This window comes from Schistocerca piceifrons, chromosome 4 (assembly GCF_021461385.2).
Source record: "Schistocerca piceifrons isolate TAMUIC-IGC-003096 chromosome 4, iqSchPice1.1, whole genome shotgun sequence".
NCBI lineage: Eukaryota > Metazoa > Arthropoda > Insecta > Orthoptera > Acrididae > Schistocerca > Schistocerca piceifrons.
This window is the reverse complement of record NC_060141.1, coordinates 656618623-656636414: the sequence shown is the minus strand read 5'-3', so window position 1 is coordinate 656636414 and position 17792 is coordinate 656618623. Positions and strand designations below refer to the sequence as shown.

General features: G+C 47.5%; 1 protein-coding gene across 1 annotated transcript in view; it reads right to left on the bottom strand.

Moving 5' to 3' along the window:
- The window catches only part of LOC124796095 (sodium-coupled monocarboxylate transporter 1-like), a 128686-nt gene that overhangs the window by 91251 nt on the left and 19643 nt on the right, over positions 1-17792 (bottom strand). Inside the window, exon 2 of the mRNA XM_047260181.1 lies at positions 660-941. Within this exon, the coding sequence (XP_047116137.1) occupies positions 660-880 (221 nt within the window). The 5' untranslated portion in view covers positions 881-941. The remainder of the gene's footprint in view (positions 1-659; positions 942-17792) is intronic.

Below are 17792 nucleotides of genomic sequence, written 5' to 3'. Positions count from 1 at the left end.
GGTCCCCTCTTCTTTCATCAGACGCTGACTCAGGCGCGTTACATTGTCCACGTTTTGAAACTGTTTTTGGCAGCATTAACGGAGAAGAAAAATATCTACAGTTATTTCGAACAGGATGGTGCAACTGGCCATACAGCCGGCCGAACCTTGGAGCACATTTACACTATATTCACACCTGACAGAGTTGTTAGCAAAGGTCAGTCTGCCGGCCGTGGTGGTCGTGCGGTTCTAGGCGCTGCAGTCCGGAACTGCGGGACTGCTACGGTCGCAGGTTCGAATCCTGCCTCGGGCATGGATGTGTGTGATGTCCTTAGGTTAGGTAGGTTAAAGTAGTTCTAAGTTCTAGGGACTGATGACCTGAGATGTTAAGTCCCATAGTGCTCAGAGCCATTTGTAAGGTCAGTCTGGTCGCGGCCCTCCATGGGCACCCAGCCTACGTGATCCGTCAGTGTGCGATTACCTTTCTTGTGGGGAACCGTCAAGTCTAAGGTGTATTGAAATAAACCTCGTAATCTTCAGGTTAGTTCTGTATTTCCTTACCTCTGCTGTGTTTCTTTGTACCATGGAACTCTGTTCTCCGGGCCATTTTTATTTGCTCTGCCCTACCTTTTAAGTCAGTAATGTATTGCATGGCCCAAAACCCAGTGGAGAAGACTCACCTCGAGATCTGGGAGATGGCGACGGGGAGCACCCTCATCGTCTTGCCGCCGTGCAGGTAGTCCACCTTGGCGGTGTTCCTGGCGCGGCCGCAGATGCCGAAGTAGAGGCCGATGGCCACCGAGAGCGTCAGCATGAGCGCGAACGCCGCATGGTCCACCCAGCCGAACAGCACCTGCCTCGACGCCACATTGGCTGCCTCTGCTGTTAGATTGGCCGCCATGTCTCTCCCAACAGTCGCGACAGATGTACGTTCGCCTGAAGGCTGCTATCACCGACGGCCCCTGTGCTTTCAAGTCGCCATTGTTAGCCACGCGTCAGCGCACGACGCCTCTTTGTTGTTCGGACGAGGGAAATAGGACAAAACATGTCGTTAGGGGAAACGCAGTCACAAAGAAACTGGAGGATAATCATAAAGGAACAACTCGAACAATAAGTTCACGTATAAATCTGAGCCGTGTGCGGCTCGCGTTGGTGCCGTCGGTAGGTTGGCATCGTGTAATAGGGATAGTGGCGGCTCGTTTTCTCAAAAATGTTGAAATGTGTGTGAAATCTTATGGGACTTAACTGCTAAGGTCATCAGTCTCTAAGCTTACACACTACTTAACGTAAATTATCCTACGGACAAACACACACACCCATGGAGGGAGGACTCGAACCTCCGCCGGTACCAGCTGCACAGTCCATGATAGCTCGTTTTCTTCTTCTGTTTACTGGCGCCACTACATTTGCTTCCATTGTCTGTCCGTGAGTGGCGGCAGCAGCGTTCATCGATATCTAGTACTGTGGTACTATTTTTGGAAGGACGTGAAGTGTTTTCCGGGTCGGGTGTGTCGGTAGTTCGGTTGGGACGGAGCAGCAGAGAGGTCTAGCTGCGTGAGGACATGCCGGGACCGTTGGCGGCAACCAGGCATTGCCGGATCGAGGGGCTGTAGTGGCGAGGGCCACAACCACATTGTCCACCAGTCCCAGCGCGTGGAGGTGAGTGAACATTAGTCCAGTAGTGAAACCTCCATTTTGTGATCACGCCATTTGTTCATGCGTTGCTGCTCGAGGGTCACCGTAAGACGAACAGCAGAAAGTGGAGCGTGTCAAGTTCGTGGAATCTATTAGCCGTCTTCTACTGCCTGTTATTAGCTTTTCAATTTTCTGTTATTATTTGGTGAAGTGCAACCAGCGGTTTTTTACTGCCTAGTGGCCGCTAACGCCCCAGTTACCTGCCCCTGAGGTTAGCGTATTTTTGCGGCATTGTACTTTTCCTCGTCTTGCCGATGCTGTCCGGCATGACGAGTAGTTCGACAACCTCCTTGATTGCGGTGTGGATTGTCGTTTCTTTGGTCTGCCTTCGCTGTAGTGATTCCTTGTGCCTTTCGATATTTTAAACACCGGATTCTGAAGACGCAGTGCTCTCAGTCACTTCGCCCTTGCTTGAATTATTCCATCGCTGTACTGGTTATCACAAGTTAGGTGGATTTGGTAAGAGGATTGATCGGTGTTTAAACTGTCCCTAGTTTGAGTTGCCATCCTGTTAGGTGAGCATAACTCTTGGCTTCCTGTCTCATCACTTACGCAGCTGTAGTGACTTTTTTAAGGTCGATCCTCAGAGCACTGACTGTGGATCACTCCCTTTTTTTTATTTGGTCTGATTGTGTCAACTGTTTAAAAATAATATTTTATTTAAATTATTCCTATTGCTTGTGGCCTTCAGACAACAAATAATTTGAATTCTTCTTAATAAGGCCTTCAGCCGCCACTGTAGCTTGTGTTACAGTTAATTTCTTTATGATTGTTTTAAAAATTATTTTGGTATTTCAGTGTGTAGTTGCTTTCTCACTTGTAATTCAGGCTTTCAGCCGCTAATTGTTCTGGAGTATTGCATGTGGCCTTCTGCCAACAAATTATTTTGAATTCTTTCTTAATAAGGGCTTCAGCCATCAGAGTAGCTTGTGTAACAGTAAATGTTTTTTTAAAAAGATTGTTTAAAAAGTACTTTGGTATTTTTAACGTTTAATTGTCTGCCTCATTTGTGATTCAGGGCCGGCCTGAGTGGCCGTGCTGTTCTAGGCGCTACAGTCTGGAACCGAGCGACCGCTACGGTCGTAGGCTCGAATCCTGTCTCGGGCATGGATGTGTGTGGTGTCCTTAGGTTAGTTAGGTTTAAGTAGTTCTAAGTTCTAGGGGACTGATGACCTCAGCAGTTAAGTCTCATACTGCTCAGAGCCAATTGAACCATTTGAAGAAGATCGGCACGAGCATTTCGGAAACTGGACGACTTATTGGGTGTTGGAAGAGTGAGTGTCTTCAACATTGGCGAAACCAAGGTCAAACCACGTCCAGGCTGGTAAAAGAGGACAGACGGCGAACTGTGGTGGAACTAACATCTGACTTTAATGCTGAGTAGGGAACAAGAGTGTCTGAACACACAATGCACCGAACACTCCTATCGACGGCCTTCCGTAGCCGACGACCCATGCGTGTGCCAATGTTAACACCACGACATCGGCAATTACGACTTAAACGGGCCCTTCACCATCAGCACTGGACACTGGCGCTGCGGCATCGCATTGGATGGTCTGACGAATCCCAATAGCTTCTTCATCATGCCAATGAGAGCACACGAATCCGTCGTCTTCCTGGGGAACAGCTCCTTCACAACTGTACTGTGGGGCAGATACAAGCTGCCCCTGTAATTTAAGGGAATTTGTTGACTTGTGTTTGCTGGTGTACTGTGTAGTGCCATGTCCCTCCAGCGACCTACTGAGACCTCAGTGCTTCCATACGACGACCTGTCGCCGCTGTTATCCGTGCCAAAGGTGGGCATGCCGACTACTAGGCAGATAGTTATAATGTTCTGGTTGATCAGCGTGTATTGTATTCGAACATTAGGAATTACTTCGAAGAATACGATTTATTGGCAACTGTCATCAGGATTCATAAAATAAAGTTTTTGTAAAACACAACTAGCTGTTTATTATCACGAAATAACGAGAGCTATCGAGAGGGGATGTCAAACTGGTTCAATGTTTTGGGATTTCCAAAAAGCTTTTGACACTGTTCCTAGCAACCAACTTTGAATCAAATTGCGTGCCTGTGGAGCATCGTCTTGGTAATGCGTCTGGATTCGTGATTTCCTGTCAGAAAGGTCAAGTTCGAAGTAACTAACGGAAAGTCATCGACTAAAACAGAAGTAATATCTGACGTTTCGCAAGAAAGTGTTACAGGCTGTCTGCTGTCCCTACATAATAGACAATTAGATCAGCCCTCGTAGATTGTTTGCAGTAGATGCTGTCATTTACCGTCGTGTAAAGTCATCAGTTGATCAAAACCAATTGCCAAATGATTTAGACAAAACATTTGTATTCTGCAAGGGATGGCTGTTGACTCCAGTTAATGAAAAGTAAGGAGTCATCTACATGAGCACTAAAAGGAATCCATTAATTTACGCAATAAATGACACAAACTTGAAGGCTGTCAATTCAGTTAAATACCTATAGATAATTACGACAAACTTAAATCGTAAAAATCACATAGATGATTTTGTGGAGAAAGCAAACTAAAAACTGCGATTTAGTTGCAGAACAACTAGAAAATACTACAAGTCTACTGAAGAGACTGCTTCTACTAAGCTTGTCCACCCTCTGTAGTATTGCTGTGATGTGTGGGATCCGCACCAGATAGGATTGACGGAAGAAATCAAAAAAGTTCGAAGATGGGCCGCTCGTTTTGTATTATCGCCAAATAGGAGAGTGTGCCACATATGTAATACACGAACTGCGGTGGCAATCATTGAAACAAAGGTGTTTCTCGTTCCGACGGGATCTTCTTATGGAATTTCAATCAGTAACTCTCTGCTAAGAATGTGAAAATATTTTGTTGGTCTCCGCCCACGTAGGGAGAAACGATCATCATAAAAGAGTAAGAGAAAGAGCTCAAACGGAAAGATCTCGTAAGTGTTCGTTTCTCCGGTTCGCTGTTCGAGAGTAGAACGGTAAAGAAATAGCATGAAGATCGTTCGATAATCCCTCTGCCAGGCACTTAACTGTGAATTGCGGAGTAATCATGTAGATGAAGATGTTGGTAATTGCTTTAGTAAGCAACGAGTAATATTAGGAACATAATCCTCAACAACGAGTTTCGTGAGTCAAGCTCCCATCACCTAGTTGTCTGTGTTCTCTCTACAAAACCATGCGTTTAAAAAGCACACAGAATGAAAAAATAAAAAGTAATTAAGTTACTCGGTGCATGTGTATGTACGAGTAACACAAACATACGGATGATGGGAGCTTGATTCCCGAAACTCGTTGCTGAGGATTATGTCCCAAATGATAGTGGCTGTATACTACAGTGGTTATAATGATTATCCTCACAAGTGCTACCTCAGGTCCTTAAGGTGGACATCATTAGAAATATTAATCAGGGCAGTGTGGGAAGGAACTTTCTCAAAATATTTTGAAATAGAAAGTGCCTCATTCATAGAATTATTACAACGTACTGAAATATATTAATGCATACCACTATGGCATTTTACACTATCGAATCATTTCTCTGAAGGCCTCTAGACGTAGAGCTAGTAACATCCAGAGTGTCACGGAGACCGCAATAGCAGTTTGTGCCGGTAATTCATTTTATTACACGTTTCTTACTATGCTTAGTGCTTCTAATTTATTCATGTGAGACCACCAAGCTTTTGCATGAGAGTCTTCATCGAATAGACAGTAAGGACTGCGCTTTCCCTGAACATGGACCTTGAAGAGGAGTTTCCGACCCAGTATCACTCCTGGGTATTTTATCTGATTTGCCCAAGGGAGAATGGTGTTGTGGAGTGTGACACGATCTCTGGGTTCGGACAGACGGAGAGTAAACGTAATTGCCTGCGTCTTCTCTGAATGCAGAGTCAGGGCAGTGCAGTTTGTTGCTGTCCATAACTGGAAAAAGTGTAAGCTGACTCTGGAGGCGCCGTATCGCTGCATCGACTGTGTGACTGTTGGTAAGGATCGCTTTATCGTCTGCGAATTGCCCAAGGACGATTTTTGAAGCTAATGGCAGGTCGTTCACATACTAAATGAGTGGATTTGAGGATAGAACAGAGCCTTCAGAAATGACCTACGACAGTCGTCCAACGGTGGGCCACTGAGCATCAGTTCGGACACCACAACGCCTCTCTTGAAGATAGCTGTCAATAACCTTCGTGCAATAGTTTAGGATGTTGGGGACCTCACGCAGTTTGGTGAGAATCTTATCTTTCCATACTGGATCATATGCCTTTCCAGTACTAAGAAATGCCATCGCTGGATAGTTCCGATGCAATATACTCTGCAACCCGGAGGTGCTATAGCTTGGCTGACAGGCGGGGGTGGAAGGCGAACTGGTATGGGGGGGGGGGGGGGGGTATTATATCCCTTCGTTGATTGCTGGGCTAAGTCTTTGGAGTATGATCCGTTCCAGTACTCTGGAGAGTGTTGGCAGGAGGCTGACGAGATGATGGCTTTGCGATTGGTGATGGTCCTTCCCCAGCTCTGATAGCCATACTATGGGAGCAGTGTTGCAGTCGGATGGGAAATAGATCCTAGGAGGAGGCAACTGTTAAAAATGCGGGTTGTCAACAAACGTGGTCTGCGCGGCAACTTTTTAACTGTTTGTCTATTATACTGTTTCGTCCAGGTGTAGAGTGGCTGCCGTGTCATATAATCGTACGGACCTCCGCTGGTGTTGTTAGGAAGTATTATGTTTGTTGCCTCCTCTATGAAGGCTGTTGTCTATACGTCTATTGTAGGGAGATCGTTGTTGCTAAGGAAGGGCAAACTGGTGCAAATTTGAGGTCTGTTTTAGATGTTCCAGCGCCTTTGTGGTGACATCGACCACCTGATTGTGGTCGGACGTCAGATCGTAATTGGTTTGAAGGCGCAGGTAGTGTCTTAGATTTTTCACTGTAGATGTGTCCATCACGTCATGTGTGTGGGCTGAATTATTTGAGACTTGTGGTGGATTATCTGGCTCGAATGGATTCCTCCAAGCCATACAGTTGGTTCCCTTGCGAATTACAAGCCAAGTGCTTGGCGTTCAGGTTCCCGCAGAGCAGAATTCTTTCATGGCGAGCGAGCAGAAACAGAAGGTCATCCCTATGAACGACCTCTGAGCGCTAAGAAACGTCGCAATCAATGTAATAATGCCGAAACGGGTGGAGACGTTAGCTCCAGTTGCTTCCTGCGACATAAACTGTGACAGTACGAGAGGAATGTGCGTGATCGATCGCTTGGTATATATGGCCGTGCCATCTCCTGGGCCATTTGCTCTGTCCGTCCAGTAGCCCACCATGTCGCGTAACTTGAAAGGTTTGGTGGGACGGAAACGCGTTTCCGTCAGGAATAGAATGTCGATCTTAAAACGCACGAGGAAATCCTCGAGTTCCACCTTCTTATTTGTAAACGCCTTTGGCGTTAAATATATACAGCGAAAAGTTATCCAGACTTATTGGTCAACAGGCCGCTACTGGGAGCGAATATCTTCATGACTCCATCTGCTAAGGTGAGTAGTTTTGACAAGATGTCTGTTGCTTCAAAAAATTTTCTAAAGGTCTCTTGAATGAGAGTAAAGATGTTCTTCCAGCGGAGAGCCGCTGAAAATTCCGTTACGCTCGTGACCATCTTCATGACTTCCTAGAAGTTGAATTGTGAACGTGCGTCTGTTATAGTCGCTCTAAGTTGTTGGATCTCTGCTGCCAGCGGATGTGCGACTGGAATCTGCGAACTGTGTCTTTCTCAGATGGAAATTTGTAACATTCAGTTGTGTGGGGGCAACAAACCGGTAATTGTCTACTCTGTGCTGCTTGTCCCTGTGCTGTGTAAATCCGCAGTGCCTCCTGGAATTCGGGGCTTCATCTCCCGTTTGCTTTCACAGTTTATATTTTGCCTTCAGGTTTGCTGGTTTTTGGCAAGCCTTGGACGAGTTGTGACCCATGCACTTCACACACAGAGGTGGCAGGTGTCAATAATTGGCCATATGGGAGGAACGTTGACATCTATATTATGGAAGCCCGTTTTTTGATCAATATGTTTCAATTACCACATTGGTGTCGCAAAGATGTTTGACATCATATACTGTCTCGCTGGCTGGGCTACCGGCAGGATCACACAGTAGACTGTCTGTGAAATTATCTGGCTGCTTTCTCGTCTCCAGGTTTAAAATTATAGACCGGGACTTGTTGGAAACCAGTATTGTACAGAGTTTGTGTTATCTCCTCTTGTGTGATTTCCGCGGGAAGGTACTTGATGACAACTTTGAGAGACTCGTCGGTTGGCAATTAGTGAGTAAACATTTTTCGGGTAAATCCTTGAAAACCGCAGGCCATTCCTCTGAAGAGGCAATTATGAAAAGCGATACTTGATTGTATGTCTCTCATAATTCGCCGCTATGGGTCCTTCGATATGTTTCTTCAGTTCGGGAGTAGGTACTGCCCTGAGTATTGGACGATAGCAGGTGCTATCCTCGCTGGCGGTATATGAGGGTTTTGCTTCGGTGCGGGGATCGAGTAGCTGCTCTTTCCAGCTGCGCTCTGTTCTATTGAAGCCTCAATCTGATCATTGTCGGGATGAAGCGGTGCGTATTCGTTTGAGGTGGGCTCAGGGCGTTGTTTCGCGATGTCCTCCGGTTTTGCGAGTTTTAGCGTTTTCTTCCAGATTTTTGAAGGACAACAAAGTTGAAACTCTTCGCCCTCGTCCTGATTTGATGGCTGAGCATCGTTGGTGTCCGAAATGATCGGTGGCTCAGAATTTCACAAACGTGGTAACTCTGTCGATTCCGCTCCATTAAGTGTGATATCCTCTCCGTTATCAGTGGTAGTTAGAATTATTTCATTTCTGATAGCGAGTCCTTTACCTCTTTAATCACAGTCTTACGTCCTAGGCTGTGACACGGTGGTCTGCCGTCGACAGTCACTGAATTGTCCGGGATGCAGGAGTGTGTGGTTCTGCTGTGTTCCGGACCACGAACTGTGTTTCGAGGGCGAGGGATGACCTTAAAGCGGGGCTCCGTTATCCTCCGCGTGAGCACCTCCTTTGTGTACTGGGTCCGTTGCGTGGTTCGTCGTAAGCCGTTGTCTGTCCTACGTTGCCAGGGTCGTTGTAAGTGGAGCAGCCGATGGGCCTGGCAGCGAGGTAAGCCCCGCTGGACAGCGATCGGCAAACAGGTGAGCGGCCGAGGCTGCTGCCACAGCCGATTGGTCCATTTGCATCGAGCTGCAGTACTGTTTAAACTCTATGATCCTGAAATTGCTGGATTTTTCGGTCTTTCCAATACCGAAATCCGTCCTGCGTGGCATCACGTACTCGGCTGTTGAGATATCATTCGCTCCGCATAGTAGCAACAAAATAGTTAGGGCCCGCAGAAAGGCAACCCGATGAACAGATTTCGCAAGCGGGCTACTATCGTTGCGCCTGATAGTGCAGCAACAGCAGCAGTAGCAGCAGCGACTTCAACGAACCGAACGCACGCATTGACCTTTGCAGCATCACAAACTGTACTCATGTCGCAACTTGTAATGTGACTTAAAAGCCCTCGAGGAGATGCTCTGCCTTGTATTTTCGTGCAGCCGGCTTCTAAACTGCGGAAGTACTTCTGAATAACAGTGTATGTGATTGCCGCCCCAACGTGTGATTTTATTTCCTAAGTAATAACTGCTGTAGTTCTCCCCTTATTATTTGTAACACTCATTCGCTGCTGCCTTCATTTAACATTTTATTCTTCCTTTTTAAAACTACTGCCGCGATTCTTCCCCGCAGCGAGAACCTGCGTGTCGTCGAATTTTGATCCATGGTCACTCTCACACACTGTGTGCTCCGCCACAGCCGATTGGTCCAATTCTCTAGAGGTGCAGTACTGTTTAAGCTCTATGATCCTAATACTGCTGGATCTTCCGGTCGTTTCAATACGGATATTTACAAATGTGCACAGTTTTCAATGCAATCTTGTCAGTGCAAGTAGGTCCCAACAGTAAATCGACGATATGCAGTACACTTTCTTCTTCTTCTTCGGTTTCTATATAATCCTTGCGGCGTAAGACTGTGCCCGACATTCTTTCCTCCGACGTGTCACTTTTCCGAGTGACAGCTTTCATGACGTTTCTTATATACCTCTGGAGTACTATCCCAGATGTTGCATTATGCGGAGTACGAGTTGCTGTTGGGTGCATGTTCGTTTCGCGCGCGTTACGGCATCATTAATCAAGCCACCTTTCAGGCTTTGGTGCTCGCTCATATGAAAATTTATACGGGCCTCGTGTTGTCTGTTTCATTTCCTTACGTTGTGCCCATTGTTCCCATAATTCCCCGTAACCAGCACTTCCTGAAAACGCCTCAAGGAATGCTGAAAATCTGGACCACAGCCTGCATTGCAAATCCTAAAGTATTTTAAGTTAGCACAATGTTATCAGCAAAGAAACTAGAAACAGAAGGGCATAAAGGTATATATGAATTATAGACCTAGAAATGTATTTTGGTCACACCTGTGTGTACAGTTCTACAGCTTAGTACCTTTCGATACCTGAGTATGTATTTATCCTAGTCTTCTATTTGTCCACCTCTTTCTTCCCCTTCTCCCTGTCCATCTCATGTCCGTTTCCTCTTCCCTTTCTCTATACATTTCCTGCCTCCCATCTGTGTCTATCTCCTCCCTCCCCCCTCCCCCCCTTACTCTCTCTATTTCTTCCTCATTCTGTCTCTGTTCATCCTTTCCATCCCTGTTCATCTCTTTACTCTTTCTTTTCTCTGTACATCTCCTTCTCTTCCCTCTCTCTATCCATTTTCTCCTCCCCCTCTCTCTCTGCCCCACTGCGGGTCCAGGGGTTAGAATAGGCCAGAAGTATTCCTGCCTGTCGTAAGAGGCGACTAAAAGGAGTCTAACACTTTTCATCCTTAGGAGTTCAAGTCCCATTCTAATGTTTCACCTGCCACTTTCAAAAATCTGCAAAAGGGCGGACCATATGGGGGAGGATACCTTACGTGGTGCATGGGTTATCCATAGTGCCCTTATATTCGATCTCCTGAATCTGTTGTCATGGCTTTGCATCTCACCTGCGATTCAACTATTTGGGCGAGGACACTTTCTGTTGTACGTCATCTTCTATTTTCTCCTGTCCTCTTTCTCCCCCATGACAATATTGGATTCCTCTGCGACCAGCATCCAGCATGGCAGCCAGTCCGTTGTGGTGGGGCCGTCATGTATTGTATTGTATTGTATTGCGCTGTATTGAACTGAGGGCCTAGAAACGACGCAGAGGCTTCGTCCACGACGAAGCCGTCTATGGTTCACAACCCCACAACAGGCTACAGCAGTCCATGCACCCCACCGCCGCCCCACATCGAACCCAGGGTTATGGGGCCATTTGTTGGTAGCCCCATGACAACAAAGGGAGCTGTAAACTCCCCACGTATGCCAAGGAGTAGATGTCTGTTGTCCTGGGGCATCAGGACCCCCACCATCGGCCATCTTGCCAGTTGGCCTTTGTTGTGGCTGGGTGGCGCCTGTGGAGAGAGCCCCTGATCGGAGTGGGTGGCATCAGGGCGGATCACTCGCAAGTGGACTAAGTCATCTCTTGCTGGTGACTGTATGGTACCAGCAGTCTCTAAGAAGGGAAAGATCGAATCAATGCCGACAGGTATTACCCTAAACCGTTTCCCTCCCTCGCTACACCATGGGAGGAACGTAGGGATACAGAATGGAGAAAGCCATATTCACCTCGGTTTTTAGTCTGTAGAAGAACTGATGGAGACTCCTTTCTACCTACAAAGCCTCAAATTTTCGTTGAAGACCTTGAGGATAAGTGTGGTGTCGAAGATGCGAAACGGCGCAGTCTTGATTCAGACAGCATCCTGAGCCCAGTCCCGAGTGTTACTCGCCTGTGACAAGTTGGGTGATATTCATGTTTCCGTCACTCCCCATAAAATCAACATAGTCTAGGGGATCATTTTCCATCACGATGTCCTCTTGCAGTCTGACGACAAGCTCCGCGCCACTTTAGAGCGGCATGGTGTTCATTTCATTCAGCGCGTTTACAGGGGACCCAAAGACAACAGGGTTGTTACCAGTGCCTTCACCTTGGCCTCTGAGGGCGATTCATTACCTGAAAAGGTCACCGCTGTGACGTTAAACAATACGTCCCTAACACTATGCGGTGCTTTAAGCGCTGGAAGTTCAGGCACATGTCTTCCCGCTGCACTTCCAGCGCCACATGCTGAGACTGTGGAAGTCCACTGCACTTAGATACTAAATGTGCACCTCCTCCCACCTGCATCAACTGTGAGAGCACCACTACTCATGGTCGCCAGACTGCCCAGTACTCGAAAAGGAGCTGAAAATCATGTAGTACAAGACCGTGGACCAGTTGACTTACACAGGGCCTAAAGGTAAATTTGAAAGATTACACCCTATTTCGTTGACGTCGACATATGCTGCAGCTACATCACCATCGCCGTCCCAAGTGTCTGCGGTTCCTCACTCTGTACCCCCTTGGTGGCAGGGGGCTAATCTTCCTCCATTGCTCCCAAAGCACCGACACTCGCTCTGTGCCCCCTTGGTGCTCCCAAAGCACCTGCTTTGATAGCAAGTCCCTCCTAATTTAGGGGACATTGATGCCCTCCCCCCTGCCAGAGAAGCAACAGCCTCCTCCGGCTCCTCTTACGTGGAAGGGGCCCTCTCTCCCAAGGTCTTCACTAATGCCAAGGTGGACAAGGAGACAAAAGCTGCTGTACAAAGAGCTTCGCCGTCTTCCTCCATGCCTGAAACTGCTTCAGGGAAATCTTCCCAGCAATCCCCTAAAGAGAAGCGAGAGAGCAAGCAAGCTAAGAAGTAGTCAGCTAAGAAGCCCCAACACCACCACTCCCTATCAATTTTACATCTGAGGATGTGGTGGATATCTTAGTGTCCCCTGTGGACCTGGATCTCACTGATGCCTCATCCACCAAGGAAATAGCTACAAATACTCAATCGGTGGCAGCAGGTGACCCTGAGGCGTAATCTGCCTCCTTGCGTGCGTCATGCCTTTCCAGCCTCACGATAACGTCATCCTCCAGTGAAATTGCTGCTGTTTTTTCCACCACTTGGCTGAGCTACGGCAACTCTTAAGCTTTATACCTCCTCTCTGAATTGCCCTTCAGGACACTTGGTTTGGCCGGCCGCGGTGGTCTCGTGGTTCTAGGCGCTCAGTCCGGAACCGCGTGACTGCTACGGTCGCAGGTTCGAATCCTGCCTCGGGCATGGATGTGTGTGATGTCCTTAGGTTAGTTAGGTTTAAGTAGTTCTAAGTTCTAGGGGACTGATGACCACAGATGTTAAGTCCCATAGTGCTCAGAGCCATTTGAACCATTTTTTTTTATACTTGGTTCCCGGAAATGCAGACCCTTGCCCTCTGTGGTTATGGGAAATATTACAAGAACCATATTGACTATAATAGAATGTGTGGAGTTTGTGTCTACGTCCTGAACTCAGTATGCAGTGAACCTGTACTCCTTCAAACCCCTCTTGAAGATGTGGCTGTCAGGATAAGGACGATGCAGGAAATAACTGTCTGCAATGTATATCTTCCTCCAGATGGTGCAGTACACCTGAACGGATTTGCTGCACTTATTGATCAACTCCCTAAACCTTTCCTACTCTAGGGAGGTTTTAACACTCATAACCCCTTGTGAGTTGGCACTATGCTTACTGGCCGAGGCAGAGATGTCGAAAATTTGCTGTCACAACTTAACCTCTGCCTCTTAAATACGGCACATATTCGGCCATTGACCTCTCTGTTTGCAGTCCTGGCCTTCTCCCATCTATCCACTGGAGAGCACATGACGCCCTATGTGGTAGTGACCACTTCCCCATCTTCCTGTCTCTCCCCCAGCGTCAGGCCCACAGACACCTGCCCAGATGGGCTTTAAACAAGGCACACTGGGACGCTTTCACCTCTGTTGTCACCGTTTAATCTCCCACACATGGTAACATCGATGTGGTGGTTGAGCAGGTAACTACAACGGTCGTTTCGGCACCGGTAAACGCGATCCCTCGTTCTTTAGAGTGCCCCCAGCGAAAGGCAGCGCCTTGGTGGTCGCCGGAAGTAGCTGAGGCAGTTAAGGAGCGTCGGCGATCTCTTTTCTGAGACCCCCAGCCTTTCGCACCCTCAAATGGCGGATGGAAGGTGAAGTCCTCTCGTTCACTACAAACCACAATGAACCCTATAACGCCTCATTTACAGAGTAGGAGCTCCTCAGTGCCCTTGTTCATTGCGACGACACAGCTCCTGGGCCAGATCGGATCCACAGTCAGATGATTAAACATCTCTCGTCCGACTACAAGCGATATCTTCTCGTGATCTTCAACCAGATCTGTTGCAATGGCGTCTATCCATCGCACTGGCGGGAGAGCACCATCATATCAGTGCTCAAACCCGGCAAAAACGCGCTTGATGTGGATAGCTATAGGCCCATCAGCTCACCAATGCTGTTTGTAAGCTGCTGGAAAGTATGGTGTGTCGGCGGTTGGGTTTGGTCCTGGAGTCACGTGGCTTAATGACTCTGTGCCAGGGCAGTTTCCCCCTGGGAAAAACTCATAATCTTGTGTCCCTCAAGTCTGCCATCCTAACAGCCTTTTCCAGATGCCAACACCTTTTTGCCGTCTTTCTTGATTTGCGAAAAGCGTATGACACCACCTGATGACATCATATCCTTGCCACATTATACGAGTGGGTTCTCTGAAGTCAGATCCCGATTTTTATCCAGAATTTCCTGTCACTTCCTACTTTCCGTGTGGAAGTTGGTGCTTCCCATAGTCACCCCCATATCCAGGAGAATGAGGTCCCGCAACGCTATGTATTGAGTGTATCTCTATTTTTAGTGGCCGTTAACGGTCTAGCAGCAGCTGTAGGGTCGTCAGTCTCACCCTCTCTGTATGCGGACGACTTCTGCATTTCGTTCTGCTCCACCAGTACTGGTGCTGCTGAGTGGCGCCTACAGGGAGCCATCCACAAGGCGCAGTCACGGCTCTAGCCCATGGCTTCCAGTTTCCGGCCGCAAAGTCGTGTGTTATGCACTTCTGTCGGCGTCGTACCGTTTATCCGAAACCAGAACTTTACCCTACTGACGATCCCTTCACTGTAGTGGAGACATATCGATTTTTAGGACTGGTTTTCGACGCCAAATTGACTTGGCTTCCTCAACAACGTCAGCTTAAGCGGAAGTTCTGGCAGCACACCAATGCCTTCCGCTGCCTGAGCAACACCAACCAGGGCCCACATCGCTCTACGCTGTTGCACCTCTACAGAGCGCTTGCTCAATCCCGCCGTGACTGTGGGAGTCTGGGTTATGGTTCGGCAGCGCCCTCAGTGTTGCATTTACTCGACCCAAAACACCATTGTGGCGTTCGACTAGTGACGGAAGCTTTTGGGACGAATCCTGTGACTGGCGTCCTGACGGAGGCTGGAGTTCCTCCTTTGCAGGTCAGGCGTGCACAACTGCTCGCCAGATACGTTGCACACGTTCGTAGTTCTCCTACGCATCCGAAATACCGTCTCCTTTCTCCACCCACTGCGGTTCATCTCCCGCATCGGCGGCTCAGGTCAGCGTTTAAAATGGCAATTCGCATCCAATCCCTTCTATCTGAACTGGAGTCCTTGCCTTTACCACCTATACTCGAGATCCATTCGCGTACTCCTCCATGGCGTACATCTAGACCGCGGCTTCGCATGGACCTTTCACGTGGCCCTAAGGACTCAGTTCACCCCGCGGCTCTTAGCAGTCACTTCCTCTCGATTCTTGACATATACCGACGCCATGAAGTGGTTTATACCAACGGCTCGATGACTGTTCGTCACGTCGGCTTCGCGTAGTCCATGGAGGACATATTGAACAGCATTCATTGCCTAATGGCTGCAGTGTTTTCACTGTAGACTTGGTGGCTATATCTCGTGCTCTTGATCACATCCATTCATTCCCTGGGGAGTCGATTCTTCTGTGTACTGATTCCTTGAGCAGCCTACAAGCTATCAACCAGTGCTACGCGCGTCATCCTTTGGTAACGACCATCCATGATTCCAACTATGCCCTAGAATGGTCCGATCGTTCAGTGGTGTTTGTGTGGACCCCAGGACACGTCGGAATCCCAGGCAACGAACTTGTTGACCGGCTGGACAAACAGGCTACACGGAAATCGCTTATGGAGATAACTGCGTTCGGTTTTACGCCGCCATGTTTTTCGGCTGTGGGAGAAGGAGTGGCACATTCTCAGTATGCGCAACAAACTGCGTGCCATTAAGAAGACTACAAATGTGTGGCAGTCCTCCATGTGGGCCTGTCGCAGGGACTCTGTGGTCTTCTTCTGGCTCTGTATTGGCCACACTTCATCGACCCACGGCTACCTCCTGCGCTGTGAAGACTGGCCGCAGTGTCGATGCGGTGTCTGTTTGACAGTGGCCCACATTCTGGTGCACTGTCCCACTTTGACTCCCCTCTGACGAAATCTTTAGTTACCGGACTTGTTACCGTTAAATTTATCTGACAACACCTCATTGGTTGATTTGGTTTTACGTTTTATTCTTGGGGTGGGTTTTATCATTTGATCTAAGTTTTAACACATGTCCTTTGCCCCTCTGTGTGCTCCACCCTAGTGCTTGTAGGGTGGAGGTTTTAATATGTTGCAGAGCGGCTGGCTTCTCCTTTTTATTCTCATGGTCAGCCAGCGACGGTAATCTGTTATGTCATTTTAATCTCTTCTACCTGTTTCTTGGGTTTTTGTGGTTTTCTTCTCCCCTTTTGTCCATTTAAGTGTTTGTTGCCCTTCCATTGATGTTGTCGTTTTTCCTTTCTCTCCATTTTGTGTTGACAGTCTCACTTGTTTTATTGTCACCCTTGTGGCATTGTTTTATTCTGAACAAGGGACCGATGGCCTAGCAGTTTTGTCCCTTCCCCCCTCTTTCTGTCCACCTCCCCCTCCCCCTCGCCATCTGTCTATGTCCTACCACCCCCCCCCCCGCCATTTGTCTCTGCATGTTATCACACTCATTCCAGTAGGACGCTGGTGTTTCTTCCACCCCCAAGTATTTCTTTCCAGATCGTTGGTAATATGTGTATCATATTCGGTTGAAATCTATTCAGGGGTGTTTGATGAGCTTTTTGCCTTTGGCTTTGACCATATGCGACTATTTCAGAACTATTTCACACATATTTAACCTATTTCACACGTATTTGCAGACATATTTGACCCCTGTCTCTAGCAAAATTCACCCTTCAGTTTCATTTTCATGCAGCTTAAAGTTTATGAAGTTGTATATCCAGAACTCTGTACTGTAGGGATATAATTTTGCAGATACGTTTAGTGAAATATGTGGCTGCTCTCTGCAAAAACGATTGTGAATAGAATTAATAGGAAAAAAATAATTAATTAAAACACCTTGCATGATGTAGTAGTTTTTCACGCATCTCAGTGTTTATGATGGCATACGAGGTGCGACAATAAAGTAATGAAACTTCCTGGCAGATTAAAACTGTGTGCCCGACCGAGACTCGAACTCGGGACCTTTGCCTTTCGCGGGCAAGTGCTCTACCAACTGAGCTGCCGAAGCACGACTCATGAGTCTCGGTCGGGCACACAGTTTTAATCTGCCAGGAAGTTTCATATCAGCGCACACTCCGCTGCAGAGTGAAAATCTCATTCTGGAATAAAGTAATGAGACTGATTTTCTTTGCAATTTGTGGAAACTCTGCAGGCTTGCGTAGGCACAATATCTTTGACCTTGGTCTATAAGCTGCTTCTAGTCCAAGCGGCACATCGATGCAGCTGCTCAGTCATGAGTTGTGCTGTAATTAGTTAACATGTGTTTTGTCTCTCGTCACATAAATGAAACTGCATAATATTGCGCAACGGCATGCCACTTCTTTTTTCGTTAAATTGGGTGAAAATGCGATGATAACTTACGATGAGCTTCAGAAGGCTTTTGGAGAGGAGATTATGTCAAGGCTCAAGTTTTTCGCTGGCATAAAACAGTTCTTCTTGTTCGTGCCAACATTGCTGATAATTGGATTCTGCATCACAATAATGCGCCATCCCATACTGCTCTGCCAGTACAGCAATTTTTTGCCTCAGAACAAATTTAAGTACTACAACAG